Genomic DNA, 12,948 nt, shown 5'->3' with positions numbered 1-12,948 from the left:
GCAGACAGGGGAGCATTCATCTGCAACATGGAGAACAGAACCTTCTACATTTGCAAAATGAGAGGGATCAGCTGACAAGAAAAAAAAAAAGGAAACAAAATGCAGGTGAGGACACAGCCCTCTGGGATTCACATCCTCTCCCTCCAACACCTCAGTCTTCTCCCATACCAGGGCAAAACTGAATGGTAGGTGATGGGTAGTTGGCTATTCGCTCCTTTTCATCTCTGTAGCAATCCCTTCAACCACAATCACTTCAGAACTTCGTCACAGAGCGGAAGCAGTAGTTGCATCCATAACGTTGTGAAAGATGGCATAAATGTGTAGAAAAGGCCTCTTGGTCTTCTGTGTCCAGAGGCAGCAGTGGTAGAAACAGCTAGCAAGAAGCAGTTCCAAGTACATGGGTATACAGGGTCTGGCTGTGACAACAGCCTCTTTTTAGCAAGTAGTAGCACAGTACCTGTCCATACATGAAATCCATTAGGAAAGTAGTACATCCGGCTGCTGAAGAAGGCTAGGAATCAACAAAGATACTAATTTGAAAATTAATTCAATTTACATTTAAACATCTTCCAGGGCAAGAAAGCTTCTACCCTGTAAAACTGACAGGTAAACTACAGTAGCAATGTCTGACAGAAAAAGGGAGAAGATCCTGCCCCCACTGGCCACTGTCAAAGACCAGAATACAGGGCACATACACTCCAGGTCTTAACTTCTACAGACACCTATTTCGGTGATTCTACTTCTGCAGATTTAGGATATTCACCCAGAAGACATAGTGTCTATCAAAATTACAAATCATATCTGGTAATATGCCATATGTAGACACCTATGTTTTGAAATATACTTTAAAAACCCTAATGGTCCACCTGGAACTGTATTCGGGAGGTTCAGTTCATGACCACCATTCTCAAGAGGGGTTTGACTACAGCTCATTTAACATCTGCTGGTGCACAGGATCCGACTTAGTTTTTCCAAAGCTGCAGAGTATGCTGTGAGAGCGCCATGGACAGCAGGAAGCAAGAGGATGGCCTTACAGCTTGTAACAGAAGGCTGCTCTGAGAAACTGTACTCCACTCTTCCGTCAGAAGGGCTTCAATCTGATGTAAGGCAAGTCACTTGAACTAAATAGGTATCATATGTTCTCCACATTGAGAGACTCTGCATTCAGATTTGAGTATGAACTTACAATGAAGGTACAAAATACAAACTTAGGTCCTTTTTAAGTTCTCCAAAACATTACACACATATCCATGCACTGTGCAAGAGAATCAGAGTACCCTTGTTTCTCCTTCTGCATGTCTCTTTTTCCTGTCTTGAAAGTCAGTATCACACCTCTTGTGCACATAGAAGCTGAAAAGGCATCTTTGAAATTACCAATGGTGAGAAACATCATTATAGAAAGTTTATTCATAACAAAATTTCCCATGACATTACAAATTAATGGTTATATATTGAACAAAGAAAACCAAATAACGAACCATTTAACAGGTTACAGGTTTTGATTTTTCTTTTAAACATACCAGATAGAGACTACATCTTGCTTTTCACTACTTCTCTGTTGCTGCCCCTACAGCCTCAACTAACCAAAGGCGGCACTGAGGAAGCTAGGAGTTCATCCCTCAACAACTCTCACTACCTGCTTCCCACTCTGCAAGTTCCCCAATCAACACAATCATGGAGATAAATACAGGAGTAGAAATTGCCATGTGCAACTAAGCCAATCTAACAGATCATTGCTGCTAAAGAGGGTGGGTCTGCTCACACTCCCCTCAATCCTCCCCTTGAGTCTGCTCTAGTACTTATCTGAGCTTGCAGTGAGCCAATACAGCTCATTAAAGAAAAGCAATCCCAGCAAAAGAAAACAATCAGAATACAGAAAACCATAGCAATATTCTGGTTTAATGAGCCAAATCAGCTCACCAAGGCACAAAAGGAACACCAGCATTGGTGCAATGAAAGGGCCAGAAACACTGGAAGCAAGGAAAATGGCACCTTATTGTGCTTTTAAGTGGCAGGGAAACAAAGCTATGAACATTTTGTGACAGTTTCAGTAATGCTTCTGCTTGCTCTGCAGAGGTAACTACAATCAAGAGCTTTGACTTAGGTGATAGGCACCCATATGATGTTAGTATGAACAAAATCCATGGATAATGAAATGTCTGTCTTGCTTCCAAGAAGGATCTTTTTATTACAGCACTGAAATAAACCAGGTAGTTTCAACAATGACCCTCCCACTGTCACCCTCAGATCAGAGTGAAATAACCATAATTTCTACATGAGACTCAGTTCTCAAATAGGCTTACTGCTTTTTCACTCCTGTTATCTCCCAGCTTTTACAAAGCCAATAAAACATGATGTGAACTATTCCTTGGCACTCAAATGGATTTCTTTTTGCTGTTGTTCTTTCTCTTTGTGGTTGTTTCCTCCTCTTGCTGTCTACCTTTTTTTATTTAACCATTCCCACAGTCTCAGGCTGAAATGTTCTAAAGTACACTTACTTTGAGTTGTATTAATGAGCAAAAACTCTAATTTAAGCTCTTGCAGAGTGCAGGATGAGGGAGGGATGAGATGATACTGAAGATAATACGGCCGTCTGGCAGTCTATCAGCAACAGACCCCCAGACATCGCAGCCTTGTCTCCCCTTTGCTCACAAACTTCTTCATTAGCCCACACAGCAGTCCCCACACACTCCTAACCTTCCTCAATAGGCATTGCAACCCCAGAACTCACCCCTGGTAGATTCACAGGGCAGACAGAAAAGCCTGTGACACAATATGTGCCTACAGCTGAACAGGAAGTGAGTTCAGCTGTAATATTTCATACTGAACCCTCAGTAACAGGCCAGGACTGTATGGAAGAATGCACACTGCTGTAATTGACTGTAAAGCAGCCTCCCCACTAAAGAAAGTCTACCTTTCTCAGAGAGCTGCATTTATCACAAACGGACCAGTTCCATGGGTCTTCTTTAACAGCCACTACCTCAAGCACAACTTTTAATCAGCGAAGAGGTTAGGAGAGGATGATTAAAGCAAAGGAGAAAATCTGTCACAGTTCTGTGTGTCAGGTTGTATGCTTTTTTGTCACATAAAACTGAAAAAATAAGGTTGTGTGAAAGGCTGGTTTAAAGAATTCTGTGCTGCTGTACATCAATAAAAGATTGCTCACTTAAAGCAAAACCAAGCCCCACACTTTGGTGAGGTTATTCCTTTGGTCTGCACACTGTAAAAAAAAAAAAAACCAACTGCAGAGCTTTAAACACATCTCACAGCTTTCACTGAAAACAACACATCCTTGAAAATCAGTGGCAAAGCTCACATCTCATCCAGATGTACAAAGCAGCCCACAGAGAAGGCAGGTATGTTCTATGACCAGTCACTTTGCTGGTGAAGTGACTAACAACAGATCAGCAATGCTAACAGCTCCTTTCAGATACAATACTGCAAAAACTGTGAAACTGGCACTGTCTGTCCATGTGTCCATCCCCCGTCCCCCAGCAGTATTTCAAAAATTCCTTATAAATAACCAAGTAGAAAGCAACCTTAAAAAGATACATTAACACTGCAGAATAAAACACTGTCGTTTGTTATATACAATCCTAGGCCATGTGAGCACGTGCTACCTTTGCTACTCTCCACTGCCTGAAAGCTTTCCACGTCATTAATTACATAGAGAACATGACTTAGGGAACAAAGTAAGGTTACACGGCAAAGAAATGATTACAACTATGTGATTTATTGAGGAAGCTGTAGATATAAACGGAATGAGGGAAGTGACACGCACCTTTTCTCCCTTCTCCCATTCAAAGAAGAGTTTATCAGTCATCACTGAACACACACTAGAAAAGGTGATTCTAAAAAGTGAAAACCTTTCCCACTGGAGTCTACTAGGAAATCCCTGGCTGCCGAATACTTAACACGAGACACATCCTGATGTTTTATAAGCCAGGCTGTACATGTCTTGTGTTATCTGGACAGCAACAGGGCAATGCAATAATGAACTTCGTTCAGAACGTAAGTCAAATCTAGGTGCTTCCAATCCAACTTCAGTTTAAGGGGTTCAGTATTAGTGGAACCCAGTTTTCACAATGCTGCCGGCTGTCTGGCCCACAAAACAACACCTTTAAGGTGTTAGAGTGAAAGGTATCAGAGTGAAAAAAGAAATAGAAGTGGCCAACCTCATATTAGGTGAGTCCTTGACAGTATTTCTTCATCCAGCTACTGACCCCAAAGCCTACAAGGGCCTCGCTCCCTGAATCCCCCAGCCACCTCCTGCTCACCCCGTGAGGTGAGGCAGAGGCGGGGGGGGGGGGGGGGGAGAGGGAGGAAAGCAACAAACCACCAACACACTAAACCAAAAACAAAACAAAAAGCAAACAATCAGCCACGCGACTGCGAATCCGCATGCTAACACCGGTTCCTGTCACCTCCCGCTACCTGTACAACGCGTAAACTACGCCGCAGGGATTATTTACCCAAGGGCCAAACTTCCGATGGACGGGATGCCTCAGCCCGGGCGTACCCTCAACTGGTGCTCGAAAAGGCTGCCTCCGCGGGGTTGTTCCCCTACCGCCTCCCCCACTCCCCTCCCCCCCATTAGAAAAAAGAAAAGAAAAAGCTTTTTTTTTTTAAAGAAAGCAGCGGTGGAGAAGTTGACGAACACGCCCTCGGAGCGGCGGGCGCTACAGCGGCCGCCGGCCCCACGGGCCCCCACGCCGTTACCGACCCCTCGCCTCACGGCCGCCTCCAGCCCTCCACCCTCCCGGTGGGGCACGGCGCGGCACCGCACCGCCCCCGCCCACCCACCGCTGCCTGGCTTGCGCGCACACACACACACACACACACACCCCCCACACACACACACCGGTTTTCCCCGGTCCCGCCGCCCTCCGGCGGCTCACAAAGCGCCGGCGGCAGGCTGCCCCCACCCGCGGCAGGACGCGGCCCGCCAGCCGGCCCGCCCGCGGGGGACGCGCGGAAGGAGGAAAGCCGGGGATGGCCGGGCCCTGCACGCCCCTACCTTGGCTTTCTCCAGGGGGCTGAGGCGCAGCTGGTGCACGAAGGGGCTCCGCGGCGGCGGCCCGCGCTCCCGGCTGCCGGCCACGCAGCATCCCCGGCCGCGGCTGCTCAACTTCATGGCCGGGGCGAGACTACGCGGGGCCCGGCACAGAAAAGGGCGCGGACGCCGCGCAGCGACCGCTAGACCCCGAGTAGCGGCGACGGGCGGACACCGGCAGCCAGCTCCCTCACCACTAGACGCCGGCCCCCGCCCTCCTGGGGGCCCGCGCATGCGCCCTGCGCGCCGGCTACAACGGCTCGGCCGGGCGCCGGTTTCCGTGACTGCTGGGGATGGGAGGGAAGGGGAGGGGGAGCAATGCACGCGCGCGCGCACCTTCCCTCGCCTCCTTTTCACCGCGCGCCCACCCGCCCACCTCCCGAGTGTTCCCTTCGGGGCATGCTGGGAGAGCAGCCCCGCCTGCCGCCCCCCCCAGGCTCCCCCCTCCCCGCGGGCTGGCGGGGGGGATGCAGCGGCGGGGAGGGGGAGGCAGAGACAGGGACAGGCGAGCTGGTTGGTTGGTTGGTGTCTCTCCGCGGCCGCGCTACCGCCGCGTCACGAGTAGGAGGGCAAGGGAGGGCGTCGCGGGCGGCGGCGGGGCGGCTGAGGGGGCACCGGTGGGCGGGGGCGGTGATGGAGAGGGACCTGCTGCTGCTGCCGCCGCCGCCGCTCAGGTGCGCCCGGGGACCGGGTCTGGCACCTCGCCCGGGCCCCAGAGCCGGCGGTGCGGCGGCCTGTGGAACAGCTGAGGGGGAATTCTCTGTGGAAACCAGAAGGGGCAAGGGTGAGGTGGAGGTGGTCGCTGGGGTGGAGGGGGGTGGTTCTTGGGTGCCGCGGCGGCAGCGGCCCGGGCGATCGGTAAGGCGGAATGAAGGTTTCTGCCCTGCCTGGAGGCAGCGAGATGTGGTACGTGGAGAGATGTTCCTCAGGTCTACGGGGAGTCTTCCCTTCCAGACAAACCTGGGGCTTTTTGTTTTTTAACGAAGAGCCTAGCTAATTTGCACCCTGGGATCTTGACAGCGTTGGCCCAGGAAGTATCTTAAGTTTAGGGTTTAATAAGTCTTTAAGTGGAAAAGAAATTCTCGAGAAATAAGCAACGTGCTTGTGATCTGCCTGTTTTCAGAGGAAGCAGCAGCAGAGTGACCTGGACCGCTCTCGACTGTTTAACGTCAAACACAAGCAAAACGGTAGAAAAGAGATGTAAACGGTTCGATAAAGAAATGGAAGCTACCTTTATGGGTCTTACAAAGTGATTCCGATAGCCTCCTTCAGTGAGATTTAAAGGTAAACTGATAAAAGTGACTGCAAACGCACAATGACTTGACAGTTCCTAGTTATTAGGCTTAGGACTGCAAAATGGTCACTGAGTCCCATGGTTAATACCACATATAGTTCTGATGGCAGGCGCTATTAAATGGTTAATATGTTAAACTGATAAATAGTTTTTCACTTCTGAAAGATCGAGAAAGTTTTTAGAGGGGTCATCTTTATGATTCCGGAGTGCACAAAGTTCCACAGGTTCAGCACCTTTCAAGATTTTTACCAAATATCAAAAATAAATGAGCTGTTAATAAAACTTATGGATGTGCTAAATGGTAGCCTGGTAAACTACTGTGAGAGCAACTGAACATCACCTGGACTGCTTAGTAAAATTAACACTTTCAAACAGGCTTTTACAGCCAAGTGTTTGTGGGTTTGTTGGTTCTTTTCCAAGTACACAAGCCGTGCCTCTGGAACAGGAGCTTGTGTCTTAGAAAAGATTGTCTAAAACCAATTTTAAACAAACTATCACAGATAAGGTCCTGGTGAGATTAGTGTACAGGAAATAAACTACTGTGTCTGATAATGAGACTACTGCTAGAGCAAGGTGTGTAGCTCTCACATTAAAGATCAGGTGGTACGGAAAAGACCTGCCAAAATATTCCAGGACTTATACCAACACATTTTAAAAGCTACAGCAATTTAATTTGTCAGAAACATCTGTAAGAGTTGGCTTTATTGCAATGTGCAAATCACTTTGCAAGGAGAAAGTACCACATGCTAAAGCTTTTTAAAATGCTAGGAAAAAATCCCATACAAGTAGAATCAGTGGTCGGGACCTGAAATGACCTAATGCAAATGTAATGGTTTTAATCATAAACAAGCTCCTTGGTTCAGTTGGGGGCTAGTGGCATGACGTACTGGCCCATGGTCAGAGGATGTGATCCAATGATCCCTTTTAACCTTAAACTCTCTAAAGTATTTTAGCTGTGTTCCAAATGATTTGGCTGCCTTCTCCTTTGCTCCCTTTCCAGTGACTTCAAGCCAGTGATTAGTTCATCCATACAGGACTTATTTCAACAATAAACAGGAGATTTCCTGAGGAATGAAGCAGAGCCTACCTCTAACAAGGCCAGAGGGCTCCTGTGTGTGCACTTGTTCCCTGTCCAGTATGTATAGTATACAAGATGCGACGAGGGTGTTGGAACAGGTTCAGCAGTGAGATGCAAGCAAGCTTCTTTAGTCATGTTTTATTAGTTTTCTAAAGCCAGCTTCCAAAAATGATCTAACATTGTTATTAGTCATGTCAGAGGCTTTGGTATTTGTTGCATCTTCCACAACTGTGAAATCCCATGGAGTGTTAGATCATCTGCCTGTTCCTTTAGTACTTGACCTTTTGCTGTCAGAGCACCTGTTAGAGCACCATTACTGGATGTGCAAGTAGTATTCTAACATTTTATTACTGCTTTCATGGTTTTAGACTATTATTTTCTAATTACCACTCCTGTACTGCCTGAAAGTGTTTCCAGGAGACTTTGTAGTTTTATAGAACTCATTTGGCGGGTAGGAGTAAAGTTGCACAAGCTGCAATTTGCTGGCCATCTTCTGGGTTGTTTTGGTGCCTGTATGAACATACACAGACAGTTAGGATGTTAACAGGTGCTTCCCTGGATTTTAGATCTCCTTTGCTTTCTTTAAAAGTGATCAGTATAACTTCAGATAAATAAATTACAATGTCCAGCACAGCTTTCTTAAATTTGCAGGAATCCATTTCAGTCTGGAATCATAAAAAGGTGGATCTAAGCCCTGTTTCTTGTGAAAGAAAATTCACCCATTGAAGAAGCTGGATGTGACCCCTGGAATTAGGGGAAATTTCATGGCAGGGCTGGAATGGGAATGGCAGGCTGGGAGTCTGCAAGCAGACCTGTTTGGCGTATGATAAATGATGGGGTGAAGGGACCAGCCCATGTGGCAGGACAGGGTAAGCCATGCTTACACGATGCTACTCCTTTTTTGTGTGTTGAACTGGAGAGTTTATTTGGAACCTTTTGGAGATATATCATCAGGCTTGCTCCTGGGGGTGAGGCTGTGCAAGCGTGCATAAAGTGAGGGTGCTATTTTCTGCTATGTGTGTGTATAAATACACATATATGTATATATGTAGTATAATATGCTTATTTAAAAGCAATTATCCTGGTTGGTTTGTTTTGGTTTTGTTTTTTTTTTAATATCTACAGTATTGGGGCTTGATTGCTGCTTTTTTGTGCCAATAACAAAGGAGCTGTAACTATGATGTTGCCGCCAAGGCTGACACATGCTACATAGCTCATCAAAAAACAACTTATAAGGACATAAGAAGAGGTAACAAATTTATTGCAGGATTTATGGAATCTACCTTGCTTCACAAGAGGAGAAAATGTGTAATACATTATGTTGGATGTAAGTGTATTATGATACTATTGGAAAAGGAAATGTTGAAGCTGACTATCATGAGAATAAATTGCAGTAAGCTCTCAAGTAATCTCCTCAGGGAAACTGTGGAACCTGAAACCATTAAAATGAGACTGAACAAACATATAAGTGCCATTCTACCCTGGTGTGCAAAAGCTCTAATTGGCGCTTTCTGTTATTCTTTTATATGATTTATAGGGAGCTGAACAAATAGGAGGACTCACGTATAAAAAGCATACAAATATTAATTATGAAGTATGCTTCTGTGAGCCTTGAAGTAGGAAAAGGAGTATTCGATCTTTAACAGCTAAACTGAAGTGTTTTTCTCTGAAATGAATCAAATAAATGTTCATAAAAAGCAAATATGTTGACCACAGCACTGAACTTTATTTAAAAAAATACTGTCTGGGAAAAGTCCTTGCTTTGATTTTTATGATGGTCCTTCACCTTGATGGCTGTTTGATGGAATCAGCTGATACCTATACAAGCACAATTCAAGTACACCTCCACCCTTAAAACAACTTTTCTACAGTTGATTTCACGTGTTCTGTAGGTTTGGTTTTTTTCCTTTCTTATTTGTTCCCTCATGACTCCCACTGAAATTCTATTCAGTGCCTAAACCTGGAAAGGTTTTAAAAGTATTTGAGAGAAAAAAATAAAGCATTCTGTGGAGAGAAAAATCAAGTGAGATCATGTTGAATTGCTAGCAGTAGTGCAGATTTTTGCAATGAAAATGCCCGTAGGTTTTTCTTCTGCTCTACGAGAAAGTGCAGAATCCATCTGCTTGTCTTGAATCGGGAGACAAGTGTCTGGAGTCAGTGGCAGATCGGTGGGAAGAACAGCAGTTTCTTGCTTTGATAGTGCTCTGTTGTCTTGGATGTGTCAGCCTGAAGAAATGAGACACCCTTGTGACAGGAAAAAAAAAAGGGGTTGGGGGGCGAGATGTCCCTCATCCAGGAATTATTAGGAAACATAGTTCAGGGGGGTTGAGAAATAGTTCTTCAGTCCATAGGTACTTTTCACCTGCAGGTTCCCAATTCACACATGACCTTGGCTTCAGGAATCGTGAACAAACTTGAGAGCTCCCCTCTGATGATGGCCTCTCAGTACCAGAGCAGGAGAAGGCACGTGTGTTCGGTGTCACGGAGTTCCTGTGAGGTGCTGAGCAGCAGCTCACACCCACTGCACAAACCCTGCCCCTGCACACCACTGGGAATGCTCGGGGTGAGTGACCCTAAGGAGCAGTGCGCACCGATTCCATCCTTCCCTAGATGATGAAAAGACATTCCAGGCAGCTGGAGCCTTGCTCAGCTCATTCAAAGGCTGACCCAAGACTGCAGAACAGATTGCTCTGGGATCTGAGATCTGCCTCATCATTGATCAAGAGTATCCCGTTTTACTCTGTATTTCATGTCTCCCTTACTATTCTTAAATGGAAACCCAGAAGAAAGAGGCCATAGTGGTTCCGGTAATACCTCCCCAGCCTTTACACACAAGGTGCACACAGGTGAAAACAGAGCACAGGTAAAGGGGACTAAGTACAAATTAAAGTAGCAAATGTTTTCAGTGCTTCATTATGCTTGTTACCCCTCCATATCCACGTTCATTTCATTGCAAACTTCATACATCATCTCCCTCTCTTCTTTCTTTAAATGTCTTAGCTAAAAACACTTTATCTTTCTAGTCCTGTCTTTCTAGACAGGAAAGAGGAATCCTAAGGAAAAGAAAGAGTCTCCCCTGACATAAGATAATCTTGGAAGGTAGGGAGTGAAATCCTTGAGTTCTTTTCTGTGACTTTTCAGGTACATCTCTGGCTTGCAAGAATATGCACGGTCATCCAATTCTACAGATGTATTTATGCTCAAAAGAAGCAATTTTTCCCCTGCCCATATTTAAAAGCTGCTACCCAGGTATACAGCAGCTACCTCTCCAGATGACTGTCACGGTAATTTCTGCAAGCTGGAATACTGAGTCAATGTTTTCCATTTTCCAGTTCACATTATATAAAGTAGGTAAGAGCATCTTAAGCCTTCTGCAGACTTCGCACTTGTATGTTTGTGCAAATATTATAATATCTTACGAAAATACTACTTGAATTCCAACACATTTGAACTTTCAGTTTGCACATTCTCTTCTGCCCGCTTCCTATGGTTTCTCATTTCTAAGTTGCTGTACGTATTTACAGAGGTTTTGTATCAGGCAACCTTTATTTAAAGAGCACTAAATTAACATTATTCAGAAGATGAGTAAAGCAGTATCCGAAAGATTTATTTTAGGAAACTTTGTGCATTATTCATGTAACAAAATAATAATGGAGGTTGCTGATAAGGTGGATCGAGTTCATATAAATGAACACACCAGAAGCAGCCTTCGTGAAATTGGTATTGGTGTCCAATCACATCAAATACCACTTCCCAGTCACATGAAATGCTGCTTTTCATTTTCCTGAAGTAGTAAAGTCTACTATTTAATATGTTTTAAGCGTAATATGTTTTAAATATTTATTTACTGCAAGCTAGTAACACTTGTTAAATATGCAGAACATAACATACAAACATTTTATGCTTTTGGAAGTGCAATTAGGATGAGCTGCCAAAAGATCCCTGGGCAAGAATGTCCAGATTCAATCTGTTGCCTTGGGAGGCAGATTATAGGGAGGCAACATCCCAGCCCGCAGTGAAAAAGAGACCATATGGGACTCACAGCGGTGCCAGTGGCTTCATGCCCAGCTCATGCCCCTGCCCATGCCAGCTCACCGGCAGCTGCAGCCCCCAAGGGAGGCAGGGCAAGGCAGAAAGAGGCAGCCCTGTCTTTCTTACCTGTATACCTTTCCCCACTCTGCTGGGGAAAGAGGAGAGAGAAAGTGGGGTGGCGGGGAGGGGATAGCTTGTTGATGGGGAGAGCAGGGATGCACTGACGGCTCTCCAAATACAGATGGATGCACAGGGCAGAAAAATCCAAGGACTGAGTGAAAATACAAAATGTGGCTGTGCAAGTGCTTTATTCTCATGACATTTGGCTTCTGCAAGTGAGAACCACAAAGGCCTGTACCTGTATGTCTGCCAGCCAGGATAACCCAGAGGCAGGACAGGACGCAGGGAGAGCAGACGGCATAGCCAGTAGAACAGGGTAAGATGATAAAGAACTGCCAAATACAGAATCATTGCTTCAGGATGCGTCATCGACTGCGTCATCCAGTGGAATAACCCATCTAAATCTAAGCATATTAAGTTCTCCACTGAGTTTATTAATGTGGGCTAACACCATCTGTTTGTGGACGCAGGGCATTTTATCTCTCATTAGCATGATACAGCAGTTAAATTTAGCTAGGCTCTTGTATGAGCTGAGTATCACTTAGCTGTTCTTCATGCTATGAAAGATTTCTAGGTGCTGAAGAGTGGAGTTGTTAGTGTCACTGATTTTCTACAAACTTTTCTACAGCTTTTCTTAAATTCAGGATCATCTAGACAATAAAAAGACAGTTCTTTGAAAGCAATGTTTTGTATTAGTAACATTTCAGTGGCAATATTTTACAGTAGTGAGCCATGATGATGAACAATAAGGGTGGTAAAACTGAATACATTAATTTAATGTGAGAATTTAGAACCCTGTTGAGTAGTAATAATCACTTGAGATGATTGAGTTATAAATGGAATAGGTTCTTTTCTCTGTACTTAAATTTTAACACTTTTTCATTGGCTTGTGCCAAAATATAATTGATTTTTTTTGTCAGTTGTGTAAGGTGGAAAAAATGGCACTAGGTATCCAATTATTAATTAGCAGGAACTCTCTGCTAGTGACACTTGCTTCCTTCATAGTGTGGTAGTTCTGGCTGGATCAGATTGTTTTCCCAAAGCCTAACAAGGATAGATAAAAATTAGAAAACTCCTCAGTGGCAGGGAAGAATAGTCATACCCATGGTCCGCTGAACAGGCTCTGATGACAAACAAAATATCTTATACACAGGTTTAAGCTCCTCTGTGTGACTTCACACAACTCCACCCACATCCCCCAGTAATCACAAGTCAGCCAGCGGAGGATTTGCAAAGGGAGCAGGGGAGATAATTGCCCCACTGTGTTGCTAGTGGTACAGAGCTACTCAGGCACTGTGCCAGCAGTTGTTGCAGGCCTGTGTGGTGGTTGTACCCCTCAGTGGGGCAGCCCTATCTGTATCCTTTGATTCA

General features: G+C 45.2%; 1 protein-coding gene across 1 annotated transcript in view; it reads right to left on the bottom strand.

The window, feature by feature from the left end:
• Positions 1-5,149, bottom strand: part of LPCAT1 (lysophosphatidylcholine acyltransferase 1) — a gene marked incomplete at its 3' end in the record, with an annotated part of 54,352 nt that extends 49,203 nt beyond the window's left edge. Inside the window, exon 1 of the mRNA XM_084260290.1 lies at positions 5,018-5,149. Within this exon, the coding sequence (XP_084116416.1) occupies positions 5,018-5,134 (117 nt within the window). The 5' untranslated portion in view covers positions 5,135-5,149. The remainder of the gene's footprint in view (positions 1-5,017) is intronic.
• Positions 5,150-12,948: the final 7,799 nt, after the last annotated feature.

This window comes from Gallinula chloropus (genome assembly GCF_964237585.1).
Source record: "Gallinula chloropus genome assembly, chromosome: 2".
NCBI classification, from domain to species: domain Eukaryota; kingdom Metazoa; phylum Chordata; class Aves; order Gruiformes; family Rallidae; genus Gallinula; species Gallinula chloropus.
This window is presented reverse-complemented; position numbering and strand designations above follow the sequence as displayed.